Source organism: Eucyclogobius newberryi, unplaced genomic scaffold, assembly GCF_026437365.1.
Source record: "Eucyclogobius newberryi isolate DKJ021-1_F unplaced genomic scaffold, fEucNew1.0.hap1 SCAF_107, whole genome shotgun sequence".
NCBI lineage: Eukaryota > Metazoa > Chordata > Actinopteri > Gobiiformes > Gobiidae > Eucyclogobius > Eucyclogobius newberryi.
The window spans coordinates 216,409-237,041 of NW_027315732.1; the positions used below are offsets into that span (position 1 = coordinate 216,409).

At 57.9% G+C, this 20,633-nt stretch overlaps 1 protein-coding gene across 1 annotated transcript in view; it reads left to right on the forward strand.

The window, feature by feature from the left end:
- slc18a2 (solute carrier family 18 member 2) overlaps positions 1–20,633 on the forward strand; it is an 81,565-nt gene that overhangs the window by 12,761 nt on the left and 48,171 nt on the right. The window contains exons 6-9 of the mRNA XM_072432250.1: positions 8,230–8,319; positions 8,392–8,435; positions 18,272–18,332; positions 18,515–18,610. Coding sequence (XP_072288351.1) covers positions 8,230–8,319; positions 8,392–8,435; positions 18,272–18,332; positions 18,515–18,610 — 291 coding nt within the window. The remainder of the gene's footprint in view (positions 1–8,229; positions 8,320–8,391; positions 8,436–18,271; positions 18,333–18,514; positions 18,611–20,633) is intronic.

Genomic DNA, 20,633 nt, shown 5'->3' on the forward strand with positions numbered 1-20,633 from the left:
ACTCGCCTCCGACTCGTCTCCGACTCGTCTCCCACTCGTCTCCCACTCGTCTCCCCGACTCGTCCCCCCGACTCGTCCCCCCGACTCGTCCCCCCGACTCGTCTCCCCGACTCGTCTCCCCGACTCGTGTCCGACTCGTCTCTCTGACTCGTCTCCCACTCGTCTCAGACTCGTCTCCCCGACTCGTCTCTCCGACTCGTCTCCCCGACTCGTCTCCCCGACTCGTCTCCCCGACTCGTCTCCCCGACTCGTCTCTCCGACTCGTCTCCCCGACTCGTCTCTGACTCGTCTCTGACTCGTCTCTGACTCGTCTCCCACTCGTCTCCGACTCGTCTCCGACTCGTCTCCCACTCGTCTCCCACTCGTCTCCGACTCGTCTCCCACTCGTCTCCGACTCGTCTCCCACTCGTCTCCCACTCGTCTCCGACTCGTCTCCGACTCGTCTCCCACTCGTCTCCCACTCGTCTCCGACTCGTCTCCGACTCGTCTCCCACTCGTCTCCCACTCGTCTCCGACTCGTCTCCGACTCGTCTCCGACTCGTCTCCCACTCGTCTCCCACTCGTCTCCGACTCGTCTCCCACTCGTCTCCCACTCGTCTCCCACTCGTCTCCGACTCGTCTCCGACTCGTCTCCGACTCGTCTCCCACTCGTCTCCCACTCGTCTCCGACTCGTCTCCCACTCGTCTCCCACTCGTCTCCCACTCGTCTCCGACTCGTCTCCCACTCGTCTCACACTCGTCTCACACTCGTCTCCGACTCGTCTCCGACTCGTCTCCGACTCGTCTCCCACTCGTCTCCCACTCGTCTCCCACTCGTCTCCGACTCGTCTCCCACTCGTCTCCCACTCGTCTCCCCCACTCGTCTCCGACTCGTCTCCGACTCGTCTCCCACTCGTCTCCGACTCGTCTCCGACTCGTCTCCGACTCGTCTCCCACTCGTCTCCCACTCGTCTCCCACTCGTCTCCCACTCGTCTCCGACTCGTCTCCCACTCGTCTCCGACTCGTCTCCGACTCGTCTCCCCCACTCGTCTCCCACTCGTCTCCCACTCGTCTCCCACTCGTCTCCGACTCGTCTCCGACTCGTCTCCGACTCGTCTCTGACTCGTCTCCGACTCGTCTCCCCCACTCGTCTCCCACTCGTCTCCGACTCGTCTCCGACTCGTCTCCCCCACTCGTCTCCCACTCGTCTCCGACTCGTCTCCGACTCGTCTCCCCCACTCGTCTCCCACTCGTCTCCGACTCGTCTCCCACTCGTCTCCGACTCGTCTCCGACTCGTCTCCCACTCGTCTCCCACTCGTCTCCCACTCGTCTCCCACTCGTCTCCGACTCGTCTCCCACTCGTCTCCGACTCGTCTCCCCCACTCGTCTCCCACTCGTCTCCGACTCGTCTCCGACTCGTCTCCCACTCGTCTCCGACTCGTCTCCCCCACTCGTCTCCCACTCGTCTCCGACTCGTCTCCGACTCGTCTCCCACTCGTCTCCGACTCGTCTCACACTCGTCTCCGACTCGTCTCCGACTCGTCTCCCACTCGTCTCCCACTCGTCTCCCACTCGTCTCCGACTCGTCTCCGACTCGTCTCATACTCGTCTCCCACTCGTCTCCGACTCGTCTCCGACTCGTCTCCGACTCGTCTCCCACTCGTCTCCGACTCGTCTCCGACTCGTCTCCCACTCGTCTCCGACTCGTCTCCCCCACTCGTCTCCCACTCGTCTCCGACTCGTCTCCGACTCGTCTCCCACTCGTCTCCGACTCGTCTCACACTCGTCTCACACTCGTCTCCGACTCGTCTCCGACTCGTCTCCCCCACTCGTCTCCCACTCGTCTCCGACTCGTCTCCCACTCGTCTCCGACTCGTCTCCGACTCGTCTCCCACTCGTCTCCCACTCGTCTCCCACTCGTCTCCCACTCGTCTCCGACTCGTCTCCCCCACTCGTCTCCCACTCGTCTCCGACTCGTCTCCGACTCGTCTCCCACTCGTCTCACACTCGTCTCACACTCGTCTCCGACTCGTCTCCGACTCGTCTCCGACTCGTCTCCCACTCGTCTCCCACTCGTCTCCCACTCGTCTCCGACTCGTCTCCCACTCGTCTCCCACTCGTCTCCCCCACTCGTCTCCGACTCGTCTCCGACTCGTCTCCCACTCGTCTCCGACTCGTCTCCGACTCGTCTCCGACTCGTCTCCCACTCGTCTCCCACTCGTCTCCCACTCGTCTCCCACTCGTCTCCGACTCGTCTCCCACTCGTCTCCGACTCGTCTCCGACTCGTCTCCCCCACTCGTCTCCCACTCGTCTCCCACTCGTCTCCCACTCGTCTCCGACTCGTCTCCGACTCGTCTCCGACTCGTCTCTGACTCGTCTCCGACTCGTCTCCCCCACTCGTCTCCCACTCGTCTCCGACTCGTCTCCGACTCGTCTCCCCCACTCGTCTCCCACTCGTCTCCGACTCGTCTCCCCCACTCGTCTCCCACTCGTCTCCGACTCGTCTCCCACTCGTCTCCGACTCGTCTCCGACTCGTCTCCCACTCGTCTCCCACTCGTCTCCCACTCGTCTCCCACTCGTCTCCGACTCGTCTCCCACTCGTCTCCGACTCGTCTCCCCCACTCGTCTCCCACTCGTCTCCGACTCGTCTCCGACTCGTCTCCCACTCGTCTCCGACTCGTCTCCCCCACTCGTCTCCCACTCGTCTCCGACTCGTCTCCGACTCGTCTCCCACTCGTCTCCGACTCGTCTCACACTCGTCTCCGACTCGTCTCCGACTCGTCTCCCACTCGTCTCCCACTCGTCTCCCACTCGTCTCCGACTCGTCTCCGACTCGTCTCATACTCGTCTCCCACTCGTCTCCGACTCGTCTCCGACTCGTCTCCGACTCGTCTCCCACTCGTCTCCGACTCGTCTCCGACTCGTCTCCCACTCGTCTCCGACTCGTCTCCCCCACTCGTCTCCCACTCGTCTCCGACTCGTCTCCGACTCGTCTCCCACTCGTCTCCGACTCGTCTCACACTCGTCTCACACTCGTCTCCGACTCGTCTCCGACTCGTCTCCCCCACTCGTCTCCCACTCGTCTCCGACTCGTCTCCCACTCGTCTCCGACTCGTCTCCGACTCGTCTCCCACTCGTCTCCCACTCGTCTCCCACTCGTCTCCCACTCGTCTCCGACTCGTCTCCCCCACTCGTCTCCCACTCGTCTCCGACTCGTCTCCGACTCGTCTCCCACTCGTCTCCGACTCGTCTCCCACTCGTCTCCGACTCGTCTCCCACTCGTCTCCGACTCGTCTCACACTCGTCTCCGACTCGTCTCCGACTCGTCTCCCACTCGTCTCCCACTCGTCTCCGACTCGTCTCCGACTCGTCTCCCACTCGTCTCCGACTCGTCTCCCCCACTCGTCTCCCACTCGTCTCCGACTCGTCTCCCACTCGTCTCCGACTCGTCTCACACTCGTCTCCCACTCGTCTCCCACTCGTCTCCGACTCGTCTCCCACTCGTCTCCCACTCGTCTCCGACTCGTCTCCGACTCGTCTCCGACTCGTCTCCCACTCGTCTCCCACTCGTCTCCCACTCGTCTCCGACTCGTCTCCCCCACTCGTCTCCGACTCGTCTCCGACTCGTCTCCGACTCGTCTCCCCCACTCGTCTCCCACTCGTCTCCGACTCGTCTCCGACTCGTCTCCGACTCGTCTCACACTCGTCTCCGACTCGTCTCCGACTCGTCTCCGACTCGTCTCCCACTCGTCTCCGACTCGTCTCCGACTCGTCTCCGACTCGTCTCCCACTCGTCTCCGACTCGTCTCCGACTCGTCTCCGACTCGTCTCCCACTCGTCTCCGACTCGTCTCCGACTCGTCTCCCACTCGTCTCCGACTCGTCTCCGACTCGTCTCCCACTCGTCTCCGACTCGTCTCACACTCGTCTCACACTCGTCTCCGACTCGTCTCCGACTCGTCTCCCACTCGTCTCCCACTCGTCTCCCACTCGTCTCCGACTCGTCTCCCACTCGTCTCCGACTAGTCTCCGACTCGTCTCCCACTCGTCTCCCACTCGTCTCCGACTCGTCTCCGACTCGTCTCCGACTCGTCTCCGACTCGTCTCCCCCACTCGTCTCCCACTCGTCTCCGACTCGTCTCCGACTCGTCTCCGACTCGTCTCCGACTCGTCTCCCCCACTCGTCTCCCACTCGTCTCCGACTCGTCTCCGACTCGTCTCCGACTCGTCTCCCACTCGTCTCCCACTCGTCTCCGACTCGTCTCCCACTCGTCTCCGACTCGTCTCCCACTCGTCTCCCACTCGTCTCCGACTCGTCTCCCACTCGTCTCCGACTCGTCTAAGACTCGTCTCCCCCACTCGTCTCCCACTCGTCTCCGACTCGTCTCCGACTCGTCTCCCACTCGTCTCCGACTCGTCTCCCCCACTCGTCTCCCACTCGTCTCCGACTCGTCTCCGACTCGTCTCCCACTCGTCTCCGACTCGTCTCACACTCGTCTCACACTCGTCTCCGACTCGTCTCCGACTCGTCTCCGACTCGTCTCCGACTCGTCTCCCCCACTCGTCTCCCACTCGTCTCCGACTCGTCTCCGACTCGTCTCCGACTCGTCTCCCACTCGTCTCCGACTCGTCTCCCACTCGTCTCCCACTCGTCTCCCACTCGTCTCCGACTCGTCTCCGACTCGTCTCCGACTCGTCTCCGACTCGTCTCTGACTCGTCTCCCCCACTCGTCTCCCACTCGTCTCCGACTCGTCTCCGACTCGTCTCCCACTCGTCTCCCACTCGTCTCCGACTCGTCTCACACTCGTCTCCGACTCGTCTCCGACTCGTCTCCCACTCGTCTCCCACTCGTCTCCCACTCGTCTCCCACTCGTCTCCGACTCGTCTCCCCCACTCGTCTCCCACTCGTCTCCGACTCGTCTCCGACTCGTCTCCCCCACTCGTCTCCCACTCGTCTCCGACTCGTCTCCGACTCGTCTCCGACTCGTCTCCCACTCGTCTCCCACTCGTCTCCCACTCGTCTCTGACTCGTCTCTGACTCGTCTCCGACTCGTCTCTGACTCGTCTCCCACTCGTCTCCCACTCGTCTCCCACTCGTCTCTGACTCGTCTCTGACTCGTCTCCCACTCGTCTCCCACTCGTCTCCGACTCGTCACCGACTCGTCTCCCCCACTCGTCTCCGACTCGTCTCCCACTCGTCTCCCACTCGTCTCCGACTCGTCTCCGACTCGTCTCCGACTCGTCTCCGACTCGTCTCCCCCACTCGTCTCCCACTCGTCTCCGACTCGTCTCCGACTCGTCTCTGACTCGTCTCCCACTCGTCTCCCACTCGTCTCCGACTCGTCCTACACTCGTCTCCGACTCGTCTCCGACTCGTCTCCCACTCGTCTCCGACTCGTCTCCCACTCGTCTCCCACTCGTCTCCCACTCGTCTCCCACTCGTCTCCGACTCGTCTCCCACTCGTCTCCCACTCGTCTCCGACTCGTCTCCCACTCGTCTCCGACTCGTCTCCGACTCGTCTCCGACTCGTCTCCGACTCGTCTCCCCCACTCGTCTCCCACTCGTCTCCGACTCGTCTCTGACTCGTCTCCCCCACTCGTCTCCGACTCGTCTCCGACTCGTCTCCGACTCGTCTCCGACTCGTCTCTGACTCGTCTCCCACTCGTCTCCTACTCGTCTCCCACTCGTCTCCGACTCGTCTCTGACTCGTCTCCCACTCGTCTCCCACTCGTCTCCGACTCGTCTCCCCCACTCGTCTCCCACTCGTCTCCCACTCGTCTCCCACTCGTCTCCGACTCGTCTCCGACTCGTCTCCGACTCGTCTCCCCCACTCGTCTCCCACTCGTCTCCGACTCGTCTCCGACTCGTCTCCGACTCGTCTCACACTCGTCTCACACTCGTCTCCGACTCGTCTCCGACTCGTCTCCCACTCGTCTCCGACTCGTCTCCCACTCGTCTCCGACTCGTCTCACCTCGTCTCCGACTCGTCTCACCTCGTCTCCGACTCGTCTCCGACTCGTCTCGCCCACTCGTCTCCCACTCGTCTCCGACTCGTCTCACACTCGTCTCCGACTCGTCTCCGACTCGTCTCCGACTCGTCTCCGACTCGTCTCCCACTCGTCTCCCACTCGTCTCCCACTCGTCTCCGACTCGTCTCCGACTCGTCTCTGACTCGTCTCCCCCACTCGTCTCCGACTCGTCTCCGACTCGTCTCCGACTCGTCTCCGACTCGTCTCCCACTCGTCTCCCACTCGTCTCCGACTCGTCTCACACTCGTCTCCGACTCGTCTCCGACTCGTCTCCGACTCGTCTCCGACTCGTCTCCGACTCGTCTCCCACTCGTCTCCCACTCGTCTCCCACTCGTCTCCCACTCGTCTCCGACTCGTCTCCCACTCGTCTCCCACTCGTCTCCGACTCGTCTCCCACTCGTCTCCGACTCGTCTCCCACTCGTCTCCGACTCGTCTCCGACTCGTCTCCGACTCGTCTCCCCCACTCGTCTCCCACTCGTCTCCGACTCGTCTCTGACTCGTCTCCCCCACTCGTCTCCCACTCGTCTCCGACTCGTCTCCGACTCGTCTCTGACTCGTCTCCCACTCGTCTCCTACTCGTCTCCCACTCGTCTCTGACTCGTCTCTGACTCGTCTCCCACTCGTCTCCGACTCGTCTCCGACTCGTCTCCCCCACTCGTCTCCCACTCGTCTCCCACTCGTCTCCCACTCGTCTCCGACTCGTCTCCGACTCGTCTCCGACTCGTCTCCCCCACTCGTCTCCCACTCGTCTCCGACTCGTCTCCGACTCGTCTCCCACTCGTCTCCCACCTGCTCCCACTCGTCTCCGACTCGTCTCCCACTCGTCTCCCACTCGTCTCCGACTCGTCTCCGACTCGTCTCACCTCGTCTCCGACTCGTCTCCGACTCGTCTCGCCCACTCGTCTCCCACTCGTCTCCGACTCGTCTCACACTCTTCTCCGACTCGTCTCCGACTCGTCTCCGACTCGTCTCCCACTCGTCTCCCACTCGTCTCCCACTCGTCTCCGACTCGTCTCTGACTCGTCTCCCCCACTCGTCTCCCACTCGTCTCCGACTCGTCTCCGACTCGTCTCTGACTCGTCTCCCACTCGTCTCCTACTCGTCTCCCACTCGTCTCTGACTCGTCTCTGACTCGTCTCCCACTCGTCTCCGACTCGTCTCCGACTCGTCTCCCCCACTCGTCTCCCACTCGTCTCCCACTCGTCTCCCACTCGTCTCCGACTCGTCTCCGACTCGTCTCCGACTCGTCTCCCCCACTCGTCTCCCACTCGTCTCCGACTCGTCTCCGACTCGTCTCCGACTCGTCTCCCACTCGTCTCCCACCTGCTCCCACTCGTCTCCGACTCGTCTCCCACTCGTCTCCCACTCGTCTCCGACTCGTCTCTCACTCGTCTCCGACTCGTCTCACCTCGTCTCCGACTCGTCTCCGACTCGTCTCGCCCACTCGTCTCCCACTCGTCTCCGACTCGTCTCACACTCTTCTCCGACTCGTCTCCGACTCGTCTCCGACTCGTCTCCCACTCGTCTCCCACTCGTCTCCCACTCGTCTCCGACTCGTCTCCGACTCGTCTCCGACTCGTCTCCGACTCGTCTCCCCCACTCGTCTCCCACTCGTCTCCCACTCGTCTCCGACTCGTCTCCGACTCGTCTCCCACTCGTCTCCGACTCGTCTCCCACTCGTCTCCCACTCGTCTCCGACTCGTCTCCCACTCGTCTCCCACTCGTCTCCCACTCGTCTCTGACTCGTCTCCCACTCGTCTCCGACTCGTCTCTGACTCGTCTCCCCCACTCGTCTCTGACTCGTCTCCCCCACTCGTCTCCCACTCGTCTCCCACTCGTCTCCGACTCGTCTCCGACTCGTCTCCGACTCGTCTCCGACTCGTCTCCGACTCGTCTCCGTCTCGTCTCTGACTCGTCTCCCCCACTCGTCTCCCCCACTCGTCTCCGACTCGTCTCCGACTCGTCTCCGTCTCGTCTCTGACTCGTCTCCCCCACTCGTCTCCCACTCGTCTCCCACTCGTCTCCCACTCGTCTCCCACTCGTCTCCCACTCGTCTCTGACTCGTCTCCGACTCGTCTCCGACTCGTCTCCGTCTCGTCTCTGACTCGTCTCCCCCACTCGTCTCCCACTCGTCTCCCACTCGTCTCCCACTCGTCTCCCACTCGTCTCCGACTCGTCTCTCACTCGTCTCTGACTCGTCTCTTCTGTCTTCAGTTGGACCGCCGTTCGGCAGCGTCTTGTACGAGTTTGTGGGGAAAACCGCTCCGTTCCTGATCCTGGCGTTCCTCGCTCTGTTCGATGGAGGTGAGACTCCGCCGCCGCGTCCGCCCTGGGGCAGAGTGCTGTCCTCCTGACCTCTGCCTGTCTGTCTTTCAGCGCTGCAGTTGTTCGTTTTGCAGCCGACCAAAGTGGAGCCGGAGGTGAGGGCCACGCCCGCTTTGAACCAATATTGAATCAGCGTTTACCGAGCGCCACAGCTGTGTTTATAAAGAAAGCAATTACAGGCAAAAGATTAGCAAAACCAGGACTAAATCAGGACTGAACCAGGTCTGGTTTAGTCCTGGTTTAGAATTGGTTTAGTCTTGGTTTAGACCTGGTTTAGAATTGGTTTAGTCCTGGTTTAGTCCTGGTTTAGTCCTGGTTTAGACGTGGTTTAGACTTGGTTTAGTCCTGGTTTAGACCTGGTTTAGACTTGGTTTAGTCCTGGTTTAGACCTGGTTTAGACCTGGTTTAGTCCTAGTTCAGTCCTGGTTTAGTCCTGGTTTAGTCCTGGTTTAGTCCTGGTTTAGTCCTGGTTTAGTCCTGGTTTAGACCTGGTTTAGTCCTGGTTTAGTCCTGGTTTAGACCTGGTTTAGTCCTAGTTCAGTCCTGGTTTAGTCCTGGTTTAGTCCTGGTTTAGTCCTGGTTTAGTCCTGGTTTAGTCCTGGTTTAGTCCTGGTTTAGACCTGGTTTAGTCCTGGTTTAGTCCTGGTTTAGTCCTGGTTTAGTCCTGGTTTAGACCTGGTTCAGTCCTGGTTTAGTCCTGGTTTGAGATGAGACTAAAAGACAAGAGAACTATGTCACATTACGTCTTCTCCTGATGATTCGTTGAGTTTATTTGTGGAACACATTTCAAACAAAAGAAACAGAAATACAATCAAATTAACTAAACCAAAAATAAAAAACGCCTCAAATCCAAATGTATCTGACGCAGCAAAACAAAACTGTTTTTAGCTTAGATTTGAAGAGTAGAACCTGTTTCACACCAGCAGGAGGCCGGACCATGTTTAGTCCTGACTCTGGCACCAGCAGGAGGCCGGACCATGTTTAGTCCTGACTCTGGCACCAGCAGGAGGCCGCTCCATGTTTAGTCCTGACTCTGGCACCAGCAGGAGGCCGGACCATGTTTAGTCCTGACTCTGGCACCAGCAGGAGGCCGCTCCATGTTTAGTCCTGACTCTGGCACCAGCAGGAGGCCGGACCATGTTTAGTCCTGACTCTGGCACCAGCAGGAGGCCGCTCCATGTTTAGTCCTGACTCTGGCACCAGCAGGAGGCCGCTCCATGTTTAGTCCTGACTCTGGCACCAGCAGGAGGCCGGACCATGTTTAGTCCTGACTCTGGCACCAGCAGGAGGCCGCTCCATGTTTAGTCCTGACTCTGGCACCAGCAGGAGGCCGCTCCATGTTTAGTCCTGACTCTGGCACCAGCAGGAGGCCGGACCATGTTTAGTCCTGACTCTGGCACCAGCAGGAGGCCGCTCCATGTTTAGTCCTGACTCTGGCACCAGCAGGAGGCCGCTCCATGTTTAGTCCTGACTCTGGCACCAGCAGGAGGCCGGACCATGTTTAGTCCTGACTCTGGCACCAGCAGGAGGCCGGTCCATGTTTAGTCCTGACTCTGGCACCAGCAGGAGGCCGGTCCATGTTTAGTCCTGACTCTGGCACCAGCAGGAGGCTGCTCCATGTTTAGTCCTGACTCTGGCACCAGCAGGAGGCCGCTCCATGTTTAGTCCTGACTCTGGCACCAGCAGGAGGCCGGTCCATGTTTAGTCCTGACTCTGGCACCAGCAGGAGGCCGCTCCATGTTTAGTCCTGACTCTGGCACCAGCAGGAGGCCGGTCCATGTTTAGTCCTGACTCTGGCACCAGCAGGAGGCCGCTCCATGTTTAGTCCTGACTCTGGCACCAGCAGGAGGCCGCTCCATGTTTAGTCCTGACTCTGGCACCAGCAGGAGGCCGGTCCATGTTTAGTCCTGACTCTGGCACCAGCAGGAGGCCGCTCCATGTTTAGTCCTGACTCTGGCACCAGCAGGAGGCCGGTCCATGTTTAGTCCTGACTCTGGCACCAGCAGGAGGCCGCTCCATGTTTAGTCCTGACTCTGGCACCAGCAGGAGGCCGCTCCATGTTTAGTCCTGACTCTGGCACCAGCAGGAGGCCGGTCCATGTTTGGTCCTGACTCTGGCACCAGCAGGAGGCCGCTCCATGTTTAGTCCTGACTCTGGCACCAGCAGGAGGCCGCTCCATGTTTAGTCCTGACTCTGGCACCAGCAGGAGGCCGCTCCATGTTTAGTCCTGACTCTGGCACCAGCAGGAGGCCGGTCCATGTATAGTCCTGACTCTGGCACCAGCAGGAGGCCGCTCCATGTTTAGTCCTGACTCTGGCACCAGCAGGAGGCCGCTCCATGTTTAGTCCTGACTCTGGCACCAGCAGGAGGCCGCTCCATGTTTAGTCCTGACTCTGGCACCAGCAGGAGGCCGCTCCATGTTTAGTCCTGACTCTGGCACCAGCAGGAGGCCGGTCCATGTTTAGTCCTGACTCTGGCACCAGCAGGAGGCCGGTCCATGTTTAGTCCTGACTCTGGCACCAGCAGGAGGCCGCTCCATGTTTAGTCCTGACTCTGGCACCAGCAGGAGGCCGGTCCATGTTTAGTCCTGACTCTGGCACCAGCAGGAGGCCGGTCCATGTTTAGTCCTGACTCTGGCACCAGCAGGAGGCCGGTCCATGTTTAGTCCTGACTCTGGCACCAGCAGGAGGCCGGTCCATGTTTAGTCCTGACTCTGGCACCAGCAGGAGGCCGCTCCATGTTTAGTCCTGACTCTGGCACCAGCAGGAGGCCGGACCATGTTTAGTCCTGACTCTGGGCACCAGCAGGAGGCCGGTCCATGTTTAGTCCTGACTCTGGCACCAGCAGGAGGCCGGTCCATGTTTAGTCCGGACTCTGGCACCAGCAGGAGGCCGGTCCATGTTTAGTCCTGACTCTGGCACCAGCAGGAGGCCGGTCCATGTTTAGTCCTGACTCTGGCACCAGCAGGAGGCCGGTCCATGTTTAGTCCTGACTCTGGCACCAGCAGGAGGCCCTCTGGCACCAGCGGGGGGCCCTCTGGCACCAGCAGGAGGCCCTCTGGCACCAGCAGGAGGCCGGTGACAGAATGAATCCACTGGTCCAGATTCAGTGAAACATAGATCTGACTCGTCTGCATCATTGTGATTGGACACATGTTCACTGCGTGTCATGTGACCTAACAGCAGCATGAAGGGGTCCCTGGACTGACCCTTGGGGCCCCCCACAGGTCAGGGTCATGTGGTCTGAGACACAAAGCACTTCCTGTCTTCCAGATAGGACCTTAACCAGTTTAGGGCGGGGCCAGTGATGCCCACCCAGTCCTCTAGTCTCTGTAAGAGGGTCCCACCCAGTCCTCTAGTCTCTGTAAGAGGGCCCCACCCTGTCCTCTAGTCTCTGTAAGAGGGCCCCACCCTGTCCTCTAGTCTCTGTAAGAGGGCCCCACCCTGTCCTCTAGTCTCTGTAAGAGGGCCCCACCCTGTCCTCTAGTCTCTGTAAGAGGGCCCCACCCTGTCCTCTAGTCTCTGTAAGAGGGCCCCACCCTGTCCTCTAGTCTCTGTAAGAGGGCCCCACCCTGTCCTCTAGTCTCTGTAAGAGGGCCCCACCCTGTCCTCTAGTCTCTGTAAGAGGGTCCCACCCTGTCCTCTAGTCTCTGTAAGAGGGTCCCACCCTGTCCTCTAGTCTCTGTAAGAGGGTCCCACCCTGTCCTCTAGTCTCTGTAAGAGGGCCCCACCCTGTCCTCTAGTCTCTGTAAGAGGATCCCACCCTGTCCTCTAGTCTCTGTAAGAGGGTCCCACCCTGTCCTCTAGTCTCTGTAAGAGGGTCCCACCCTGTCCTCTAGTCTCTGTAAGAGGGTCCCATGATGGACAGTGTCAAAAGCAGCATCAGACCCAACAGAATTAAGACTGAGGCTTTGCCCGTGTCAGTGTTCAGGAGGATGTCATTTGTCACCATGACAGCAGCAGTCTCAGTCTCCATGACAACAGCAGTCTGAGTCACCATGACAACAGCAGTCTCAGTCACCATGACAACAGCAGTCTCAGTCACTATGACAACAGCAGTCTCAGTCTCCATGACAGCAGCAGTCTCAGTCTCCATGACAGCAGCAGTCTCAGTCACCATGACAACAGCAGTCTCAGTCTCCATGACAACAGCAGTCTCAGTCACCATGACAACAGCAGTCTCAGTCACCGTGACAACAGCAGTCTCAGTCTCCATGACAGCAGCAGTCTCAGTCACCATGACAGCAGCAGTCTCAGTCACCATGACAACAGCAGTCTCAGTCACCATGACAACAGCAGTCTCAGTCACTATGACAACAGCAGTCTCAGTCACCGTGACAACAGCAGTCTCAGTCACCGTGACAACAGCAGTCTCAGTCTCCATGACAACAGCAGTCTCAGTCACCATGACAACAGCAGTCTCAGTCACTATGACAACAGCAGTCTCCATGACAGCAGCAGTCTCAGTCTCCATGACAGCAGCAGTCTCAGTCTCCATGACAGCAGCAGTCTCAGTCACCATGACAACAGCAGTCTCATTCACCATGACAACAGCAGTCTCAGTCACCATGACAACAGCAGTCTCAGTCACTATGACAACCTCAGTCTCCATGACAGCAGCAGTCTCAGTCACCATGACAACAGCAGTCTCAGTCACCATGACAACAGCAGTCTCAGTCACCATGACAACAGCAGTCTCAGTCACTATGACAACCTCAGTCTCCATGACAGCAGCAGTCTCAGTCACTATGACAACCTCAGTCTCCATGACAGCAGCAGTCTCAGTCACCATGACAACAGCAGTCTCAGTCACCATGACAACAGCAGTCTCAGTCACCATGACAACAGCAGTCACCATGACAACAGCAGTCTCAGTCACCATGACAACAGCAGTCACCATGACAACAGCAGTCTCAGTCACTATGACAACAGCAGTCTCAGTCACCATGACAACAGCAGTCTCAGTCACCATGACAACAGCAGTCACCATGACAACAGCAGTCTCAGTCACCATGACAACAGCAGTCTCATTCACCATGACAACAGCAGTCTCAGTCACCGTGACAACAGCAGTCACCATGACAACAGCAGTCTCATTCACCATGACAACAGCAGTCTCAGTCACCGTGACAACAGCAGTCTCAGTCACCGTGACAACAGCAGTCTCAGTCACCATGACAACAGCAGTCTCAGTCACCGTGACAACAGCAGTCTCAGTCACCGTGACAACAGCAGTCTCAGTCACCATGACAACAGCAGTCTCAGTCACCATGACAACAGCAGTCTGAGTCACCATGACAACAGCAGTCTCAGTCACCATGACAACAGCAGTCTCAGTCACTATGACAACAGCAGTCTCAGTCACCGTGACAACAGCAGTCTCAGTCTCCATGACAGCAGCAGTCTCAGTCACCATGACAACAGCAGTCTCAGTCACCGTGACAACAGCAGTCTCAGTCACTATGACAACAGCAGTCTCAGTCACTATGACAACAGCAGTCTCAGTCACCGTGACAACAGCAGTCTCAGTCTCCATGACAACAGCAGTCTCAGTCACCATGACAACAGCAGTCTCAGTCACTATGACAACAGCAGTCTCAGTCTCCATGACAGCAGCAGTCTCAGTCTCCATGACAGCAGCAGTCTCAGTCTCCATGACAGCAGCAGTCTCAGTCACCATGACAACAGCAGTCTCATTCACCATGACAACAGCAGTCTCAGTCACCATGACAACAGCAGTCTCAGTCACTATGACAACCTCAGTCTCCATGACAGCAGCAGTCTCAGTCACCATGACAACAGCAGTCTCAGTCACCATGACAACAGCAGTCTCAGTCACCATGACAACAGCAGTCTCAGTCACTATGACAACCTCAGTCTCCATGACAGCAGCAGTCTCAGTCACTATGACAACCTCAGTCTCCATGACAGCAGCAGTCTCAGTCACCATGACAACAGCAGTCTCAGTCACCATGACAACAGCAGTCTCAGTCACCATGACAACAGCAGTCACCATGACAACAGCAGTCTCAGTCACCATGACAACAGCAGTCACCATGACAACAGCAGTCTCAGTCACTATGACAACAGCAGTCTCAGTCACCATGACAACAGCAGTCTCAGTCACCATGACAACAGCAGTCACCATGACAACAGCAGTCTCAGTCACCATGACAACAGCAGTCTCATTCACCATGACAACAGCAGTCTCAGTCACCGTGACAACAGCAGTCACCATGACAACAGCAGTCTCATTCACCATGACAACAGCAGTCTCAGTCACCGTGACAACAGCAGTCTCAGTCACCGTGACAACAGCAGTCTCAGTCACCATGACAACAGCAGTCTCAGTCACCGTGACAACAGCAGTCTCAGTCACCGTGACAACAGCAGTCTCAGTCTCCATGACAACAGCAGTCTCAGTCACCATGACAACAGCAGTCTCAGTCACCATGACAACAGCAGTCTCAGTCTCCATGACAACAGCAGTCTCAGTCACCATGACAACAGCAGTCTCAGTCACCATGACAACAGCAGTCTCAGTCACCATGACAACAGCAGTCTCAGTCACCATGACAACAGCAGTCTCAGTCACCGTGACAACAGCAGTCTCAGTCTCCATGACAGCAGCAGTCTCAGTCACCATGACAACAGCAGTCTCAGTCACCATGACAACAGCAGTCTCAGTCTCCATGACAACAGCAGTCTCAGTCTCCATGACAACAGCAGTCTCAGTCACCATGACAACAGCAGTCTCAGTGTGATGAGGTCTAAAACCTGAAAAACATCAAATGAGTTGTTTATTAAAAGGAAATCTGTGACTGTTGTAAACAACCTTTTCAAGGACTTTGTCCCAAAATGGCAGATTAGAGATGGGCCGGTCATGACTCAGGACTGCAACATCAAGACTGCTCTTCTTTAGGAGAGGCTTCATGACCACGCCCCCTGACCCCTGACCCCTGCTCTTCTTTGGGGGAGGCTTTATGACCACTCCCCCTGACCCCTGACCCCTGCTCTTATTTAGAAGAGGCTTTATGACCACTCCCCCTGACCCCTGACCCCTGCTCTTATTTAGAAGAGGCTTTATGACCACTCCCCCTGACCCCTGACCCCTGCTCTTCTTTAGGAGAGGCTTTATGACCACTCCCCCTGACCCCTGACCCCTGCTCTTCTTTAGGAGAGGCTTTATGACCACTCCCCCTGACCCCTGACCCCTGCTCTTATTTAGAAGAGGCTTTATGACCACTCCCCCTGACCCCTGACCCCTGCTCTTATTTAGAAGAGGCTTTATGACCACTCCCCCTGACCCCTGACCCCTGCTCTTCTTTAGGAGAGGCTTTATGACCACTCCCCCTGACCCCTGACCCCTGCTCTTCTTTAGGAGAGGCTTTATGACCACTCCCCCTGACCCCTGACCCCTGCTCTTCTTTAGGAGAGGCTTTATGACCGCAGATTTCAAAGACATTGGGAATGTTCCAGATTGAAGCGACATGTTCACGATGTGAGTGATGCTAACAAACTGTTCAGCTCAGACTTTATAAATCTGGAGGTGACACATGGAGCAGCTGTAGATGAACTCAGACTGTGATGATCTCATGGACAGTTTTGTCAGTTACAGGTGCAAAGTGAGTCTGCTCTAAGTGGTTTTAGGGTCATTTTATTACATTGTGGGATTTATATCATTTTTAATGCCCTGAACTTTGTCATTAAAGTATAAGTAAACTCATGACACTTGATGTGGAAATGAGTTCTAACGGCAGCTGAGCTGGAGGGTTCGTTCATCTGTTACCGTGGCAACAGGACACGCCCGTTGTCACTGCAGCTTCAGATTGTTTCAGAGAAATATCTTTCTCTAGTTCTACATAAAATGAGGTTGAACATGTTCAGCTTCTCCTTGTAAATCTCTTTTTGAAACTGGAGCTTTGACTTGTGTCACTCCCTTTTCTGTGCCCTGACCCAATCATCATGTCTCCATGGCAACTTCTGCTTATTTTTAACCATTTTAGCCTTTATAGGGGCGATGGTGTCCAGAACATTCAAAACACTAGATGTAACAGAGTTCAACAAATCATTTACATTAGAACATGAGACATTTTCAAAGTTTATCATTTCCATAAACAGTGCACCTGTGCCATCACTTATGTGTCTCCTCTGAACAACTGCAGGACCAACCTCTGAACAGCTGCAGGACCAGCCTCTGAACAGCTGCAGGACCAGCCTCTTAACAGCTGCAGGACCAGCCTCTGAACAGCTGTAGGACCAGCCGGTGGTTTGGGAAAAACAGACATGTCAAAGACACAGAAATGATCAGACAGAGCAGCATCGACCACATTGACATTTAAAATATTTACCTCCTATGTAATTATGAGATCTAGAGTGTGCCCTCTGCTGTGGGTGGGGCCTCTCTGCTGTGGGTGGGGCCTCTCTGCTGTGGGTGGGGCCTCTCTGCTGTGGGTGGGGCCTCTCTGCTGTGGGTGGGGCCACTCACATGCTGAGTAAGACTGAAGGTTTCAAGGACAACATCAGGCTCTTTCTGTCACAAACATGATCCACATGCACATTGAAATCACCTGTAATGACCAAACCATCAAAGTCTGTGCGACTGAAACGTCTCAGTCAAATCATCACTAAACGTTGTCAGTGCTGGAGAGGTTTGTGTAAAACAATGAAGAGAATGAAACTGTTTTAGCTCCATTTTAAAGGATACAAACTCAAATGATGAAAACACCCCAAAAGAACAACCTGCGGGTCATTGTTTCATCTCTAAAGACAGCACAGACTCCGCCCCCTTTTTGTTTTCTCGTGTTTCAGATTCAAACTTAAAGTTGGGTGGAGCAGATTCTATCAGAACTACATTTCCTGTGTTTTTGTCAAGCCATGTTTCAGTTAAAAACATAAAATCAAGATTATAAGAAGAAATAAAATTATTAATTAAGAGAGATTTGTTACATAAGGATCTGACATTTAGCACAGCAAGTTTCAGACTAGTTTCAGTGGGACTGGGCTTTATCTTTTCACAGGGAATATGAATCACATTTCTCAGATTGGGCCTGACTCGCATTTTGTTTTTCCATCTGTGTGATGATGTGGCTACAGAAATAGCACTAATGTGACAATAAGTCCTGGCAATGCTGAGGCCCAGTGCGCCCTAGCTACGGGAGATACCAGGTGAAAGACGCCCTCTCTCGCCCCCTCTCGCCCTCTCGCCCCCTATCGCCCTCTCGTCCCCTCTCGCCCTCTCGCCCTCTCACCCCCTCGCCTTCTCGCCCCCTCTTGCCCCCTCTCGCCCCCTCTCGCCCCCTCTCGCCCCCCCTCTCGCCCTCTCGCCCTCTCGCCCCCTCTCGCCCTCTCGCCCCCTCTCGCCCTCTCGCCCCCTCTCACCCCCTCTCGCCCTCTCGCCCCCTCTCGCCCTCTCGTCCCCTCTCGCCCTCTCGCCCCCTCTTGCCCCCTCGCCCCCTCTCGCCCTCTCGCCCCCTCTCGCCCTCTCGCCCCCTCTCACCCCCTCTCGCCCTCTCGCCCCCTCTCGCCCTCTCGCCCCCTCTCGCCCTCTCGCCCCCTCTCACCCCCTCTCGCCCTCTCGCCCCCTCTTGCCCCCTCTCGCCCCCTCTCGCCCTCTCGCCCCCTCTCGCCCTCTCGCCCCCTCTCGCCCTCTCGTCCCCTCTCGCCCTCTCGCCCCCTCGCCCCCTCTTGCCCTCTCGCCCCCTCTCGCCCTCTCGCCCCCTCTCACCCCCTCTCGCCCTCTCGCCCCCTCTTGCCCCCTCTCGCCCCCTCTCGCCCTCTCGCCCCCTCTCGCCCTCTCGCCCCCTCTCGCCCTCTCGTCCCCTCTCGCCCTCTCGCCCCCTCGCCCCCTCTTGCCCCCTCGCCCCCTTTCGCCCTCTCTGGACAGATGTGGGATCACATGCAGTAAAAGGAGGAGCCTGTTTGTGTTTCAGAGTCAGACGGGAACTCCTCTGCTCACGCTCATGAAGGACCCGTACATCATCATCGCTGCAGGTGAACCACCTTCAGAAGCTCCTGGTCCTGGTCCTGGTCCTGGTCCTGGTCCTGGTCCTGGTCCTGGTCCTGGTCCTGGTCCTGGTCCTGGTCCTGGTCCTGGTCCTGGTCCTGGTCCTGGTCCTGGATGTTAGAAAGTAATTATTATATTTGAATTGTCTCATAATTCCCTCTTGTTCCAGGAGCGATCTGTTTCGGGAACATGGGCATCGCGATGTTGGAGCCGACTCTTCCCATTTGGATGATGGAGACGATGTGTGCTCACAAGTGGCAGCTGGGCAAGTCCTGGACCAGGACCAGGACCAGGACCAGACCAGGACCAGGACCAGACCAGGACCAGGACCAGGACCAGGACCAGACCAGGACCAGACCAGGACCAGGACCAGACCAGGACCAGGACCAGACCAGGACCAGGACCAGACCAGGACCAGGACCAGACCAGGACCAGACCAGGACCAGGACCAGGACCAGACCAGGACCAGACCAGGACCAGGACCAGGACCAGGACCAGGACCAGACCAGGACCAGGACCAGACCAGGACCAGGACCAGACCAGGACCAGGACCAGGACCAGACCAGGACCAGGACCAGGACCAGACCAGGACCAGGACCAGACCAGGACCAGACCAGGACCAGGACCAGACCAGGACCAGGACCAGGACCAGACCAGGACCAGGACCAGGACCAGACCAGGACCAGACCAGGACCAGACCAGGACCAGACCAGGACCAGGACCAGGACCAGACCAGGACCAGGACCAGGACCAGGACCAGACCAGGACCAGACCAGGACCAGACCAGGACCAGGACCAGGACCAGGACCAGGACCAGACCAGGACCAGACCAGGACCAGACCAGGACCAGGACCAGACCAGGACCAGACCAGGACCAGACCAGGACCAGACCAGGACCAGGACCAGACCAGGACCAGACCAGGACCAGACCAGGACCAGGACCAGGACCAGACCAGGACCAGACCAGGACCAGGACCAGGACCAGGACCAGGACCAGACCAGGACCAGGACCAGACCAGGACCAGGACCAGGACCAGACCAGGACCAGGACCAGACCAGGACCAGGACCAGACCAGGACCAGGACCAGACCAGGACCAGGACCAGGACCAGACCAGGACCAGGACCAGGACCAGACCAGGACCAGACCAGGACCAGACCAGGACCAGACCAGGACCAGGACCAGACCAGGACCAGGACCAGGACCAGACCAGGACCAGACCAGGACCAGACCAGGACCAGGACCAGGACCAGGACCAGGACCAGGACCAGACCAGGACCAGACCAGGACCAGACCAGGACCAGGACCAGACCAGGACCAGACCAGGACCAGACCAGGACCAGACCAGGACCAGGACCAGACCAGGACCAGACCAGGACCAGACCAGGACCAGGACCAGGACCAGACCAGGACCAGACCAGGACCAGGACCAGGACCAGACCAGGACCAGGACCAGACCAGGACCAGGACCAGGACCAGACCAGGACCAGACCAGGACCAGACCAGGACCAGACCAGGACCAGGACCAGGACCAGGACCAGGACCAGACCAGGACCAGACCAGGACCAGGACCAGACCAGGACCAGACCAGGACCAGACCAGGACCAGGACCAGGACCAGACCAGGACCAGACCAGGACCAGGACCAGGACCAGGACCAGACCAGGACCAGGACCAGGACCAGGACCAGACCAGACCAGACCAGGACCAGACCAGGACCAGACCAGGACCAGGACCAGGACCAGGACCAGGACCAGGACCAGGACCAGGACCAGGACCAGGACCAGACCAGGACCAGGACCAGGACCAGGACCAGACCAGGACCAGGACCAGACCAGGACCAGGACCAGACCAGGACTCACAGGTTGTTACACTCGTGTTTTATTTGTTAATCTGCCGTTGGAGCTGAAGATACGGCGCTTTTATAAAATCCTGTGATAAAACTCAACGGCAGCGACAGGAAATTGCTCCCTCGCCTCAGAGTCTGGATAAGATCTGCTTTTAATGACACCTGAGAGTGAGAAGGTCTAAACCAGGTCTAAACCAGGTCTAAACCAGGTCTAAACCAGGTCTAAACCAGGTCTAAACCAGAACTAAACCAGGTCTAAACCAGGTCTAAACCAGAACTAAACCAGGTCTAAACCAGGTCTAAACCAGGTCTAAACCAGAACTAAACCAGGTCTAAACCAGGTCTAAACCAGGTCTAAACCAGGTCTAAACCAGGTCTAAACCAGGTCTAAACCAGAACTAAACCAGGTCTAAACCAGGTCTAAACCAGGTCTAAACCAGA